Here is a 13205-nt window from a genome sequence, read left to right as displayed (position 1 = left end):
CCTCTCCGTTCGTTAGTTCGTGTGATTTTGTTGTTCTCCCTGGTGACTAACTACACTCTTTCGCGGATTCGTGAAGCATCCTCCATATCCATGTAATGTCAATACGAAGTTTTACACGTCCTACTAACCAAACAGCCCGCGAGTGAGCGAGGAAGGAAGGCGTGAGAAGAAGTACGAATGCGATCCAAAAGGAGACCAAACACACCTTTAGGAAGTCAGTTCAGTCAGGCATTACCTCGACTATGATACAAGAAATGTCTTCCTACATCAGAAGTCGGAATACCGCGTCTGTTATAGCGGCACATGAGGCCGGCACCGAGATGGCTCTCTCGACAGGAGCCATAGCCGGCATCGCAGTGGGCGGGGCCGTGATTCTCTTCGCGGCGCTTGCGCCTCTGCTCATCAAACTTGCCAGGAAGCGGGATCAGCGTCGTGTGTCTGCTTTTCCCGAGTCGGCGGTAGAGTCCGGGGACACGACAACGAACGAAACGGGCCCGCGACGACTACGCAAGAAGAGCTTTATCGGCGAGCAGGTGGCTGTCATGATGGATAAGGACGACGAGGTCGGGATGGAGGAGAGTAGGAGCAGACGCTCGAGTCTGAACGTCATATCTCCCGCTCGAACACGTCCGGGAAGCTTTTCTGGGGGAGACGGGAGCAGGAGAGGCAGCGTAGATACGCAGCAGGGACAGAAGCCGCGGTCGCCGGACAAGGAGCGCGGTTACGACATGTACCAACACAGACGCAAGACATCGTGGATCGACGAGGATGCGCTTCACGGCCCGACTATCACTTCTCCAAGGAAGTCAAAACAGAAGCACAAACGGAGAGTGAGCTGGTTCGACGGTGGTTTAGGCCGTTCCTTAAGCCGTCTCTCGACAAGGAGTGGTATAGGGGAAGTAAGCCCTACTCTGCCGTATACCGAGACGGGAATAGAAGAGCAACTCAACGCTCCTGCGGACGACCCCAACGAACAGAGGATGAACGGGCCACCTCAGGACACAAACGTAACCGGGTACACAGCAACACCACGGCAGAGTCAACACCAGCCGCAGGTCTACACCAGTCCTCAAAAATCATACGGGCCCTCGAACAACCCAAGCCCCGGGTCCGCCTCTAACAGCCCGTCAAAGTCACCACCAGATATCATCCACAACCCACGATACCGTAACAGGGTTTCCTTCCAAGCCGCCCAACAACTAGCCGGCGGAGCGCGTCTACCAGCCCCTATTAGTATCCCGCAGGGGCAGACGCAGAGACAGCCGATCTTGAAACACAGCGCGACTGACACGGAACTATCGGAAATTCTGCGCATGACTGCGGAGAGATTACAAGACGGGAATAGGAGCGCGCGACGGCAGACTCTAATGGCCCCCCCGTGTACCCCTGGAAGGGTGCTTAATGGAGGAATCCAAGGAAACCATTATGGGGGGTATATGGACTTCAGTTATGAGACTCCCAACAGAGGGGACATCAGTCCCGTCAAGAGCCACAAGAGCGCTCCGGCAACACTGTCGTACGCGGAATTAGAAGGATCTACTCCAAAGCCACCACAGTTATCTCAACGTCCGATGCGGACTCCTGGGCATTCGCGACAGCAATCCCACGTATCGCGGATATCGCAAGTCTCGATGCTATCAGAACCAGATAGCCTCGTTGCGTCTAAGAGGGAGTCGTACCAAGACGTACGAACCGCTTTGTCCAGCCCGAGCCGGGTCAACAGGTCGGCAGAACCTAGTCCTAGCCCGCAAGGGAGCCAGCCGGCTCGTCCATTCTCAAACGGTAGTACTTTGTCTTCCGCGTTATCGACACTGTATAGCATGGAAGAAACATCTGTCCGCAGCCCGCCGGTCGACTCGATACCAGAGGGCAGCGTAGAGAGGCGCATCCCTGGCAAAGTTCTTTCTAGTCACGAGGTGCTCTCTCCAAGCAGAAACCGCGAGGCAAACCCAGAGCGAAGCCCCAAGTCTCGCGTCAAGGAGGAAGAAGTACCTCCTCCCCTACGAATTCGTCGAGGAACCTTGGGGATGGACACATCGCCCGCACCTCGGTTATCCTCGCGACAGAGTATAGAAACCAATAGTATACCAAGACGTAAACTATCATTCACGCTCCCGTCATCGGACGAAAACGACGACGACCCATTCACTATGTCAACGCCGCCGCCGCAAAACCCCGCTCGCTTATCAAAGGTCTTCTCACCACTTCCAGCCGAACTACCCCGTAAACAGTCAGACGCGAAATATCCCGCGCACAAAAGAACCATATCCCAAGAGAGCGCCTCCATCTCAACCCCGACGCCCTCTCCCTCTCGCAGACGAGTATTACCCTCCCCCCGATCCATACTCAACTCGCCCACCTTCGCAAACCACCAACGCGCCCCCAGCCCCGTAGTCTCCGAAGCCGGGTTATCATCCGTATACGACAGTTATAACTACAGCTACAACGACACCCCCGACGGCTCGCCCGAGAAACTCGTCCACACGATATCCAACTCGGGCCGCTCCTCGCGCATCGGGTTCCGCATCCCGAACTACGGACAAGCCGAAGAGCCGCGACAGTTCAACCACGAATCCGTAACATGGGTGCCCGCATCGCCGCCCCCGCCGCGGCGCAGCATGCCCTCCGAAGGATCCATATACTCGCAAGACGAAGACCAAGTCCCGCCGCTGCGCGCGCAGACCATCAAGCGCAGCAAGACGGTGCGCATGTCAACAGCCATTACCGAGCTACGGCGCATGAACAGCCAGCTAAGCACCATGAGCGACATCAGCGTCGCCAGTTCTACGGTCGTAGGGATGCGAGGAGGCGGGTTTAGTCCCGGGCGGCAGAGCGGCGGTGTGAGGAATTATCTCGCGCTAGGAGGGGATCTGAAGAGTAATAGCAACAGATTGTCCCAGTCGAGCGTGGGTAGCGGTACCGTAATTCGCAACGCCAGTTCCAGTTCCAATACCAATATCAATACCAATGCGAGAAACGGCAGTCCTTTACGACGAAGTGGCGCTGGGAGAAGCCGTCGGGGCACGGTGGTGGTGCAAGGGTTAGACGCCAAAAGGGGGAGCAACATCGGAACAGACGCCGTAAAGCACGCCAGCCAGATCATGACGCATGCCACGAAGCTAAGTCGCGAAGAGGCCACGGCTAAGCGGGCGAGTGTTGAAAGCCTGTACGACGCGAAGGGGTTCCTGAAGGGCTAATTGTAGACGCCGCGACTTTGTATACCACGCTCTCGACGAGCGCAATATTTCCTCTGTAATGTAAACACAGTGTGCTGATATCTTTAACCTTCGTCGTATATTATATATATCCTGTTATGCAACTGGGTTGGGTTAGGGGGTTCCAATATAATAGTTATTTAAAATTTCAGAGCATCTATCCCCGACTTTTAGATACCGAGGATACTTATACTAGGGAAACATTAGGTACCCTAGAAGATACCATATAATCGGATTATTCAACTCTCTTAATGAACTACCGTAGTCGGATCCAGTATTAATCCAGCTTCAAGGGGTATATATCTATCCTAGTCTTACTACATATTGATATTTTAGTTTTAATTAAGAATCAAGTGAGTGGTAAAACTTACCAAGGTATGAAGCTCTCTTTAACATCGTAAACTACGAACGAACTGCATTAAATTATTACATGTGTGCCCGGATGGTAGCACGAGTCGTAAGTCGTCCCGAATATCAGGCAAGCCGAGAGTACATGCTCGCGAACCCGGTTGGACGCTTGGTTTCCATATATAGCTCGCTTATTCGGTTCGCGGACGTTTTGGGTCAGCACCGTCGCCATTTTCTACTCCCTCCATGCCGTCTTGGTCTACTTCGACATGTCCTCGAACGCGACCTGCGCCATCTCCGAGTTCACCACTCACACCGTTCTCCCCGATCCAGTTGCCATCTTGATCGAAATATTGGTTGACATTATCAGCGGTAATCCAGCCGGAGCTTCCCGGCATTGGAGGCGGCAGACCACCGTTGAGGTCTCCCCTAAAAGCACCAGGTAGTCCTTCAATCGCACCTCCCTCCGCATTACCCTCGAACACGATGCGGTCGAATTCATTTCCGCCTTCCTCTTCCTCTTCCTCCTCATGGGGGTCAGGGTGTAGATTCGAGCACGCCGAGACCTGATTGAATAACGCAGTAGCACGCTCACTGTTTAAGGGGTCGATAATTAGTGTCTCAGTTGCGGATTGTTCCTTTGGCAGTGCCTTGTATGGGATAAGCGTGAGCTCGATGGGATCAAAGATTTCGTCACCCTCTCCACTTGAATTCGAGAACTCGAGTTGCATGTAAACTCCGATGAATTTGGACGAAACCTCATCTGGTTTCTCTACATGACGGAAATTTTTGATGGCGTGGAGTGTGATAGCTGGATAAGGAATCTCGATTCCAGTTCCACTCTTATGAGAGAAAAGTGTTAACTTGCTATTAGAAGATGTTAGTAACACTCAGTTATGAGATCTAGTAAAGGAATATTTACTTTGATGCAACGAATACCTCGACCTTCTCCTCGAATAAATGCTTCCCCCAATTATTCTCGAGCGCATAGCATTCCGGCGGACTAGGATTTAAGGGTGTAAGGCCGTCCTCGGAACCTTTCGAGAAGATATATAGAGCTTCATATTGCTCGTTTGATACCCACACCTTGACGTTTTCGTCATGATAATAGAGGATGGGCTTCCCATCGAAGAAGGTATCTGGGGTTTGAGCTTGATATTCACTTAAGGGCTGGAAGTCGTTGTCTACCGAAGGACAAGTTCTAATTACGGTTGGAGGCAACATGGCTTATGGAATTCTCGCCGCGATTAATGATAATAGAGGTTATTATCCAATATCAGCCGCGTGTTGTCGCGATATACTCTAAGTCAATATATGAAAACGTGAAAATGAAGTTGTTAGTTGTTACTGGCGAAAGGCTGTGGCGGTCTTGAATTATGTATTTGGTTTAATCGAGAAATGGAATAGAGGGGCTTATCGCTTATCGATATCTCACGTCATACACGTCACGGCAGCTTCGATACTTGGATCTTACATAGCACAACCGAACCTGTCCCTTATCCGTCAAGTCGGGTACCTTACCTTTGGTAATTACCAACAAACAGATAGCCCAGAGATAAATTCCACTCTATTGCCTTAGCTGCAAGAGAGATATCAATTGCACAATGGTCACAATGCGCGATGATCGTAAGCATCCACTCCCTCTTAATCGATCCTACCAATACAGAACGGAATACTAACACTCATCTAACCTACCTACAGGCACGCACCCCCTCCTAGCGCAAATCCCCCTAACCGTCTCCCCCTTCGTCTCCCTCCCCACGGCCGCCACACTCCCCTACACATACAAGTCCATGCCATCGACGCTGCCCCCGCCCTCCAGCGGCGTAACCGGCGCCAGCGACGCCAAAGTCAAATACGTAGTCGCGCAGTCCGGCCACGCCGCGCACCCAGACGACATCGTCGCGTCGTGCAGGGCGCTGCAGGCGCACCTCGCGCGCATGCAGGAGGACTCGGAGCGCGTGCTGCGCGACCTGCAGGACCGCATCCGCGACCGCGAGCTCGCCGAGAAGCGCCGCGTCGCCCCGGGCTGGCTCGACAGCGACGCGCGCCTGCTGCAGCCCCAGCGCACGGGTAGTTACCCTGCTGCTGAGGCGGAGGTGGTGGTCGCGGGCCGGTTTGCGGAGATGAGTGTTGCGGATGGGGGTCCGGGGGGGACGGCGGGGATTAGCGAGATGGCGGTTGATCAGGGCGAGGAGCTGGATCGCGCGTTTGGTGGCTTGAGGTGAGGTGAGGTGAGGTGGGACGGGATGAGATAAATGAATAGGGGTTGAATGCAAGTTGGGCGTTTACGAGCGATGCTTCATGTCCTTGTACTAGGTATTATACCTCTTAACTTAGTCTTTACATTAAGGATTCTGGCAGGGAGTTAAGGTGTTTGAGAAGGTAGTAATCAATCATTAATAATTAATTTTAAATAATATGATTCTATTTAAGAGCAAACTCGGTTGATTGACTATCTTAAGTTGCTTCTATCATTTTCAGGATGAAAGACACTCTCCGGATACATCTATCTAATACCAATATCTTCTACCTCTATCTACCTTTGCCTACGCTATTATAGTAAGTATAAATTAAAAGTCCATGAACATATACTTATAAGAAACAGCTTTTTCTGGAGTTATTTGACTTACTGGTTAATTTGACACAATTTCTCGCGAATAGCCTTGTTTGTATCTACTAGGTAAGACCTCTCCGGTGCAGTTATCAGGAAGTAGTTGAAAAGTACTTTCAGTATTTTACTTAGCAATCGATGGCTAGCTTACAATACGCCTATGATACTCGGAGGCTGGAATGCAGCGCCTGCTAAGTCTAAATATCCCTAACAGATCCTGTTAGGATACGTGCTCCGCGTCGTAGTGACAAGACAGCGATCCCCGAAGGATCGAACGCTGGCGATGGCGCTTCTTTCTAGGCCATTATGCCCTAGGATTCTCTCCTTTTGACGTCCATACGCTTTCTTTCGAGAAGTATACTTACCTCTCATTCCCAGCGTGAATAGTCTCACACAGAAAGAGAGGACCCCTCCAACCGTCGATAGTAACTTCTGCCGTAGTATCGACTATCGAGTAGCTTGATAGCTAATCCTACCTAGATTTTCTCTAAACTAAGTAAGGCGGCAGGTAAGCATTACATTTCACGATACGGAAATGCTTAACGCGGCAAACGCAAGCCGCTAAAAACCCAGTATAAGTTCCTTTCTAGCTCCCCTCCGGCATCATAAAGGCTCTGGACGGCCTTTGACGTTTCGTGATGTGCCTCCAGGACTTTGCGGTAGTTTTCATCGCTCGTGTGTGCCTCCGCCACATCCGGATCATCGAACGGGGAAACACATCTCGGGACCTGATCTAAAATATCTTTGGCGTATAGCTGGTCCAGCAACACGGTATAAGCAATCCATAAGGAGGCCTGAACGGCGAGGTGACTTTCTTCTTCTTGGTGATGATTCCCACGGCTGAGTTCAAGTACGTGCTGAACTACCTCGTAATAATTTCTTTTCTCTTTTTCTTCTTCTTGCGACTCGCTGAGGAAACCGGGTCGTGATAACAGCCTATAGAGGTATGGCCAGACATAGTCGGTAACATACTGGCCTAGATCTGGAATATATCTGTTGACACGGCAAATGATGGAGTTTCGCTGGTAATACGATGGCTCAAATAGTCGCAGCATCTCAATAACTGGTTCGGGATCAAAGTCTATCTCAGGGACTCGAAGCTGATACCAGGATGGTGCAACAAGTCGAGCAAGGTGCTAGATAGATTTATATACGTTAGAAATTCTTTCGTACAGGCGATTGTATAAAATAGCGACTTACTTGAAGTACACTAATCTGGGCCTTGATATTTTTGACCATAGTAACCTTAAGGTCAGTCCATTCGGTGCTATCTTTATCCTCCGTTCCTATTTCTAGACTGAAATTCTCGAGAAAGGGAAGAAAACGAACCCCTTGATATACGACGCGCAAGCTTGACAGGTCAACATCGCATGCAATTTGCGAATCCCCGAGAATAGCAATATCGTTCAGAAGACCGTCTCCTAAATGACGGACACCCCGTATCATACCTAACAACGGTACCGGTCGGTCATCATAGCCAGCACCATGTCCTCGTACTCTATCATGGATGCTCAGCAGCTCACAAGTAGGGTATTGTAACTCGATCTCGAGCCGTTTACGGTCTTGGCCGTGTAGACGAGGCACTAGACTGGTTAGGTTAGGGATGGCTTGAAGTTGAGTGTAAATTTGAACTGCACGATCGAATTGTGCCTGATTCTCGAACCGACGTGTAGTTATATTAACTTGCTTGTCCTGGCGATGATGACGACGATGACGTGCTCTGACTGGGAATGCTTCTTGCGCTTTTGTGATATGTTTTATCGCGATCTGTTTGATAAGAGGCGTTTCGTGTCGTTTGGCTTTGTTCTTATGAAAGACCGCGACGGTCTCAAGCGGTTGACGTGGCGGGGGCGTTCGGCTATGAGATAGATCCATGACTGGTGCTTGCAATATATATCAGGTGAATATGTGCTACGGGAGATCTCTTTTATCCTCTATACTATGCTTCATGAAGGATGATGATCAATGATTTTGGCAAATATTTTGTACGTGGAAAGCACACTGTGACTGTGCCAACTTGTTGCCTAATGAAAACATCTTGAAGACAGTTTGTATTGGTCATAGCAGTTACATACGTACTGTACTGTGTGCTACATGATGCCAGAGGACCCAGATACTATCAGATGATAAGGATTACGATAGGTATATGACGTGATAAGGGGTTTAAGATTTAGCTTGAAGCTATTTACTAGCTAGTTATTTACTATATTGTATATAAGGGAACTTTGGTTCCTTTTTAGATTTAGGAGAGGGCAGGCGTTAGTAGTATTCCGAAATATATACCATATGAGTTATTTACCAGCTAGTTACCTGTTACTCCGTAGTGGTGATATACCAAGGGCAGCCTCTGATAGATACCTACGTGTAGTGCATTTGTCTACGTAAAACAGTGTACGCAAACATTATATCGTGGGTAATCTAAAAGGCCCGCAAAGAGGTAAGAAAGCAAGATCGATGTATTAAAGAAGATATGTTTTAAAATCTCAGTCCCAATGTCTCATATTAAATGTCATATGTTAAACCCTCGTTCCCCTCATGCCCACCAATCCTCTTTCTTTTCAATTTCTTGCGTTTCTTACCGCTCGTGTCCGTTGCCCACCCCCGTTGCGTACCTAATCAACCTGCAGAGGCACTACCATATCCAATAAGGTATACGGCCCTCCCGTCGGATCTATAGATGCGGCTGTAGGAAGCGGCGGTTCATTATTCAGTAGGGGTTTCAGAATACTCGTCTCCGCCTCCTTACATACACGAAGCATAGCATCGCCCACAATAGTTTTGAGGAGGTTCTCGAGCTTAATATTAAGCTTGACACGTTTACATCCCCCCTTCTCAATCCCATCGGATTGGAGCTTCTTCCTCCAGCTGTACAAAATTTAGTTCGTGATATCGTAATCAGAGCATGTGGGAAAAATACGTACTTATTTTTGAGCTATCGTGAATCAACTATGGGGATCACGCCTGAGCCGAACACATTTATAATAGTATTAATAGGACCGTTGTGATATGCAAAAATTTTCATGGCCCTTTTCGTCTTGAACTGAAGTCTTTCCCACAGAACGTCGTATAAAACTGATAGGCAGTCTTGCTTTGTGCGTATGCAAAGCGTGCGGTGTCGAATATAAGTCATCATTTTCTGGTAGCTTTTGTCAGAGCCGAATTTCAATATGGTGTTTAATGTACTTATAACTCTTCGATGAAACTGAAGACTATCTTCTTTTTGGAGCTCTACGAGACTCTCGTAAAAAATCGGTTTCGAAGTTTTCATGAAACTCTTCCGAAGATAATGCCAAAGACTTCCGTACGAAAATTTGAGTAATGGTGTTCATTATGGTCGTATAGTAAACAATAACGGTTGAATAGTTAGTGGTTTAAGGATCACGTCGAATTTGTTGTTATGTTCTTAAGTGTTTTGATGTGACAAGGATTTAAAGTGGTAGACCAGGATCTAAAGTGGTAGACCGGGATCTAAAGTGGTAAACAAGGACTCTAAGTGGTAAATGCGTTGACGCGGTCTGGTATGTAGGGAGAATAAGGAGGCTCGAGCCCTCGACGATCGTGGGCATCCACTTCCTCATATCTGCATGGCCTAATATGACAATGTAGGATGTCCAGCATTCCTATGGAACTCTCCTATTTAAAATACAGATTATTATAGGCCTGGCGTATAACGGCGAAGCCTCGCTATCTCATATACATACGGTTCAGGCTTTGTGCTCTTTCATATACTAAAGTACTTGCTACGGAACTACCTGGGTTACTCTACAAGTCTGGGTCTCGATGCACTGGGGCCATCAGGATCCTCTTTCGCTTTCCTCTTCGTCCCGGCAGTCCCCGTTGTTCCAGCACCGTCCACACCCGACGCATCTTTCAGGAGGACTAGCTCTTGGTATAGCTCTTCTCCTAAGAGAGATTTCATATACTCGCACTTGAACGGTCTGAGTTCCCTATTGAGGAACGTAAGGCGATCTTGGTAATCCTTCATGTCCTCCTCAAACTCCCTTCCTAGCTTAGTTACGACCAATCCGTACGGCGCACGGCCTGTCTTAGTGCGGCAATGGAAAAGATTCTTCGGTAGCTGACTTTCAAGGTGTTGTCGTTGTTCCGTAGCCATGGTAAATTCGCGCTCTTTCTCTTCGCTATTCACAAGGAAGGAGTTAAGCTCTCTGCAGTCCCGGCAGTTCATGGAACAGTTTATCGGCTTGTGTTTCCAACCACGGGGCTTTGTGGGACGCTTTGGCAACCTTCCGATCAAGATATCGCGGAAGAGAGCTACAAACATGTCCCTGACGCATTCAAGGGGAGGGACCTTGTGTTTCTGTAGGACCGCTAATAGATCTTCTAAGAAGTTCTGAACTATACCGCGAGGGAGGATTTTCTTTCCTTTTAGTATCAGGCTGGATCGACAGATATTAGTACAACTTATCTCGAGAAGCTTAATGGCCTCTTTGGATAGTCCCATGTCCAGACCTAGGCTTATAACCTCTATGATCTTCTCGAAACTTAAGTTATTTTCGCTGAAAGGTATGGAAGGGTAGGGGTAAGGGGCTGGGAAATTGCTGTTGCGCAAAGCCAGTTTTTCTGTACTGCTTTCCAGAATGCACCGGTATGCATCAGTAGCTCTCGCGAGTGTTTTGCGCCTGCGATTGTAATAGAGCTCCCGTAATATTGTATAAATGAGTTCGTTGGAACCCTTCTTTGACAGTGTCGGCGCAAACCTAATTAATAAAAAATATGTATCAGCCCGTCGTAATCTTGCGTGCTTCAAATCACTGTACTCACCAGTTTGTCAACCACGCCAAGTCATTAGACTGTGAAAATAGCAGGCGAACCAGGTAATCATGATCTTCCATGCCCAGCTTTTGCTTTGGTTCGACCATTTTTTCTGACATCGATGTCTTCCAGCTCTGAAAAGAAACTTTTAGATCGTCGTCTTGTATCAAAGCGTCTAGACGATTCAATACATCAGCTTGGATTACCAGAGAAATCTCGTTAGTCTTAGAAAACGCATCGCCGAACCTAGAGTAATTAGAGAAAGGTCATTAAGATCACTAGAAATATGGACGTACCAATAATCCCAGTTCGGGTGTTTCTGAGTGCCCTTGAGACGATCCTTCATGAGCCGGACTATTTTTTCTAGTACTAACTGTCGAGGAGCCGAGTCCCTTAGCGCAGTACGAACAGCTATCTGGTACAGTGTCTTCCTTCGCAACTTGGTAGCTAGATCGATCACGCTGGATAACAATATGCCATCGGCCAAACTATCGGGAAATGCACACTCCAAAATGGTCAGCATGGAGGCATGAAGACGATGATCATCCGGCCGGTGTTTTAAAGTATGGCTGACCAAGCTCAATGCAGTACGCACGCCGGGTATGGGAATAAATGAGGGCAGTTGGCTCATGGGCACTATAACAACTACCTGAATTAAGTTAATACAGGGGCCTGAAGACAGAGATTAGGCTATTGGTGAACTTACGGTGTCGTGGTAACGGAGGGTCGACGGCATACTTTCATTACCAGTAAATTCACCTTCTTCTACACTGTCGGGGGTTCGGTTCCATAGGCCGGACCCTAGGATATCTTCATCCTCCAAGGATTCGCGATTGCAAACAGTCAATCCATCACAAGTCCTCACGTCTTCCAGTTCTGTCGACTCTTCGTCATCATACCCGTAGCGTTCATCGCTTTGCGTTCGGGTCATCTTGGCAAGAAAAATGGTGAAGCCGCAGCCTAGGCCAACTTCGTACAGACATTGACATACAGCGCTATCCCGACCTTTAAGATTGCTCAGCTTCAGGCTCGACTGGGTATATTTGTGGTCAAGCATATAAATTAGCTTCTCCGTAGACGGTAGTTTTGATTCCCACTTAACCAGTACCGAACGGAGACGCTCTGATTGCTTTCCGACCAGTCCAGCAGATATGCGCTTGCGACCCGTATGGATGATGTTATATGTCAACACCAAGCGGTACCCGGACTTCAAAGGTTTGATCTCGTGCGTAACATCAGAGAACCACGAGAGACACGTTAGGCCGAAGTCCGAAGTCTTGTCTGTTTCAAAGACATAGCTCTTGCCAGCATGAGATAGATGAACACTACCGCCGTCATGTTTCGAAGGGAGGCAAATGACCATCGTTCCGATCATTCCTGGGACCTTTTCCGAGTCTTTATGACGTTTGAAGAAAGAGCCTTCTTCATATAGAAGCAGCTTATAAGGCTCAGCCCTCACCTCTGACATAGCCAAACTTCGCGCAGCTTCGTCCAATAGGGAGGCGACGTAGGGTTGCCAAGCAGGATTCGCAAATGTGAATTGAGTGTGGTCAAGTTCCCACGTCTTGCGTACCGAAGTATCAACCACCGTCTGCAGTAGCATAAGTTAACGGTCTGATCATGTGTAACTCTCGAGACCTTTTTTCGAGTTGAGACCATTCCTTTCCTTCGCAGGAGACACGTGGCTTGCATTAGAGCTACATACCTCGTCACCTCTACCAAAGGGAGCTTCTCTAGATACACTTCTAATCGTCTCAGCATCACGAGGCGCCAATGGCAATGGTATAAGAGTATCAGCAATCTTCAAACCAGGGTTGATAAACGTATCGTGCTGCTTAGATACAGCGACACGGCCAGCGGTTTGGATTTTATCGAGACATTCTAGTAGATCTTTCTTTATCTCGTCCAGACACTCCTCGGAATCCGTGACATCTTCGTCATTCCCGGAGGAACCATCCGAGATTTCTATGGGAGCTTCGGGGAACCCATTCATATTGAGATTTGTTGGAAGACCAAATCGAGTTGATGATATCTTAATATCTTAATTTTCAATTAGGATCGAGTTATCTGATATTGGAATAGTTTACACTAGGAGGTGGATACGAGATCGTAGACGCGAATAGGTAATGCTATTGAAGGCGCGTCTTACTGACCACTACACAGTATGTAATCCCCGTCAAACACAAGTTCGATTAGGTACATGGCCAAGACCGATGCGCGTCTCTAGCACAAGACAGTGTCCGGACATGGGTTAA

The 13205-nt window shown here is 48.5% G+C and overlaps 5 protein-coding genes across 5 annotated transcripts; 2 read left to right on the top strand and 3 right to left on the bottom strand.

Annotated features, from left to right (window-relative positions):
* Window positions 1-66: 66 nt before the first annotated feature.
* F5Y00DRAFT_12224 (uncharacterized protein) lies at window positions 67-3476 on the top strand. Its single transcript, XM_048004069.1, has one exon. It carries the CDS (start codon window positions 243-245, stop codon window positions 3195-3197), a length of 2955 nt encoding a protein of 984 aa, XP_047867471.1. The 5' UTR covers window positions 67-242; the 3' UTR covers window positions 3198-3476.
* On the bottom strand, window positions 3476-4922 carry F5Y00DRAFT_12214 (regulator of volume decrease after cellular swelling-domain-containing protein). Its single transcript, XM_048004066.1, has 2 exons — window positions 4486-4922; window positions 3476-4430 (listed from the first exon to the last, which is right to left on the bottom strand). Exons 1-2 carry the CDS (start codon window positions 4785-4787, stop codon window positions 3755-3757), a joined length of 978 nt encoding a protein of 325 aa, XP_047867470.1. The 5' UTR covers window positions 4788-4922; the 3' UTR covers window positions 3476-3754.
* A 254-nt stretch (window positions 4923-5176) lies between these two features.
* Window positions 5177-5791, top strand: F5Y00DRAFT_259542 (uncharacterized protein; the record flags this gene model as incomplete). The annotated part of the gene is made up of 2 exons (XM_048010895.1): window positions 5177-5189; window positions 5265-5791. The coding sequence occupies 2 exons, from the start codon at window positions 5177-5179 to the stop codon at window positions 5789-5791; spliced, it is 540 nt and encodes a 179-aa protein (XP_047867469.1).
* Window positions 5792-6716: 925 nt separating this feature from the next.
* On the bottom strand, window positions 6717-8052 carry F5Y00DRAFT_259541 (uncharacterized protein; the record flags this gene model as incomplete). Its single annotated transcript, XM_048010894.1, has 2 exons — window positions 6717-7313; window positions 7378-8052. The coding sequence occupies 2 exons, from the start codon at window positions 8050-8052 to the stop codon at window positions 6717-6719; spliced, it is 1272 nt and encodes a 423-aa protein (XP_047867468.1).
* Window positions 8053-9811: 1759 nt separating this feature from the next.
* Window positions 9812-12954, bottom strand: F5Y00DRAFT_267723 (uncharacterized protein). Its single transcript, XM_048012116.1, has 5 exons — window positions 12656-12954; window positions 11657-12541; window positions 11247-11599; window positions 10960-11196; window positions 9812-10895 (listed from the first exon to the last, which is right to left on the bottom strand). Exons 1-5 carry the CDS (start codon window positions 12941-12943, stop codon window positions 9935-9937), a joined length of 2724 nt encoding a protein of 907 aa, XP_047867467.1. The 5' UTR covers window positions 12944-12954; the 3' UTR covers window positions 9812-9934.
* Between the last annotated feature and the right edge of the window lie 251 nt (window positions 12955-13205).

The sequence above is a fragment of the Daldinia vernicosa genome (assembly GCF_022497035.1).
Source record: "Daldinia vernicosa strain CBS 139.73 unplaced genomic scaffold F5Y00scaffold_10, whole genome shotgun sequence".
NCBI classification, from domain to species: Eukaryota; Fungi; Ascomycota; class Sordariomycetes; order Xylariales; family Hypoxylaceae; genus Daldinia; species Daldinia vernicosa.
The sequence above is the reverse complement of the archived record's forward strand: the minus strand, read 5'-3'. Positions and strand labels throughout refer to the sequence as shown.

Bases quoted from the DNA above. Each gene is read 5' to 3' on its own strand.
- F5Y00DRAFT_12214 (XM_048004066.1), bottom strand. From the start codon at position 4,787: ATGTTGCCTCCAACCGTAATTAGAACTTGTCCTTCGGTAGACAACGAC. The intron at 4,431-4,485 runs GTAAATATTCCT...ATCTTCTAATAG, and splicing joins GAGGTATTCGTTGCATCAAA to CAAGTTAACACTTTTCTCTC.
- F5Y00DRAFT_267723 (XM_048012116.1), bottom strand. From the start codon at position 12,943: ATGAATGGGTTCCCCGAAGCTCCCATAGAAATCTCGGATGGTTCCTCC. The intron at 12,542-12,655 runs GTATGTAGCTCT...ATGCTACTGCAG, and splicing joins CCTTTGGTAGAGGTGACGAG to ACGGTGGTTGATACTTCGGT. The intron at 11,600-11,656 runs GTAAGTTCACCA...AACTTAATTCAG, and splicing joins CCCTCCGTTACCACGACACC to GTAGTTGTTATAGTGCCCAT.
- F5Y00DRAFT_12224 (XM_048004069.1), top strand. From the start codon at position 243: ATGATACAAGAAATGTCTTCCTACATCAGAAGTCGGAATACCGCGTCT.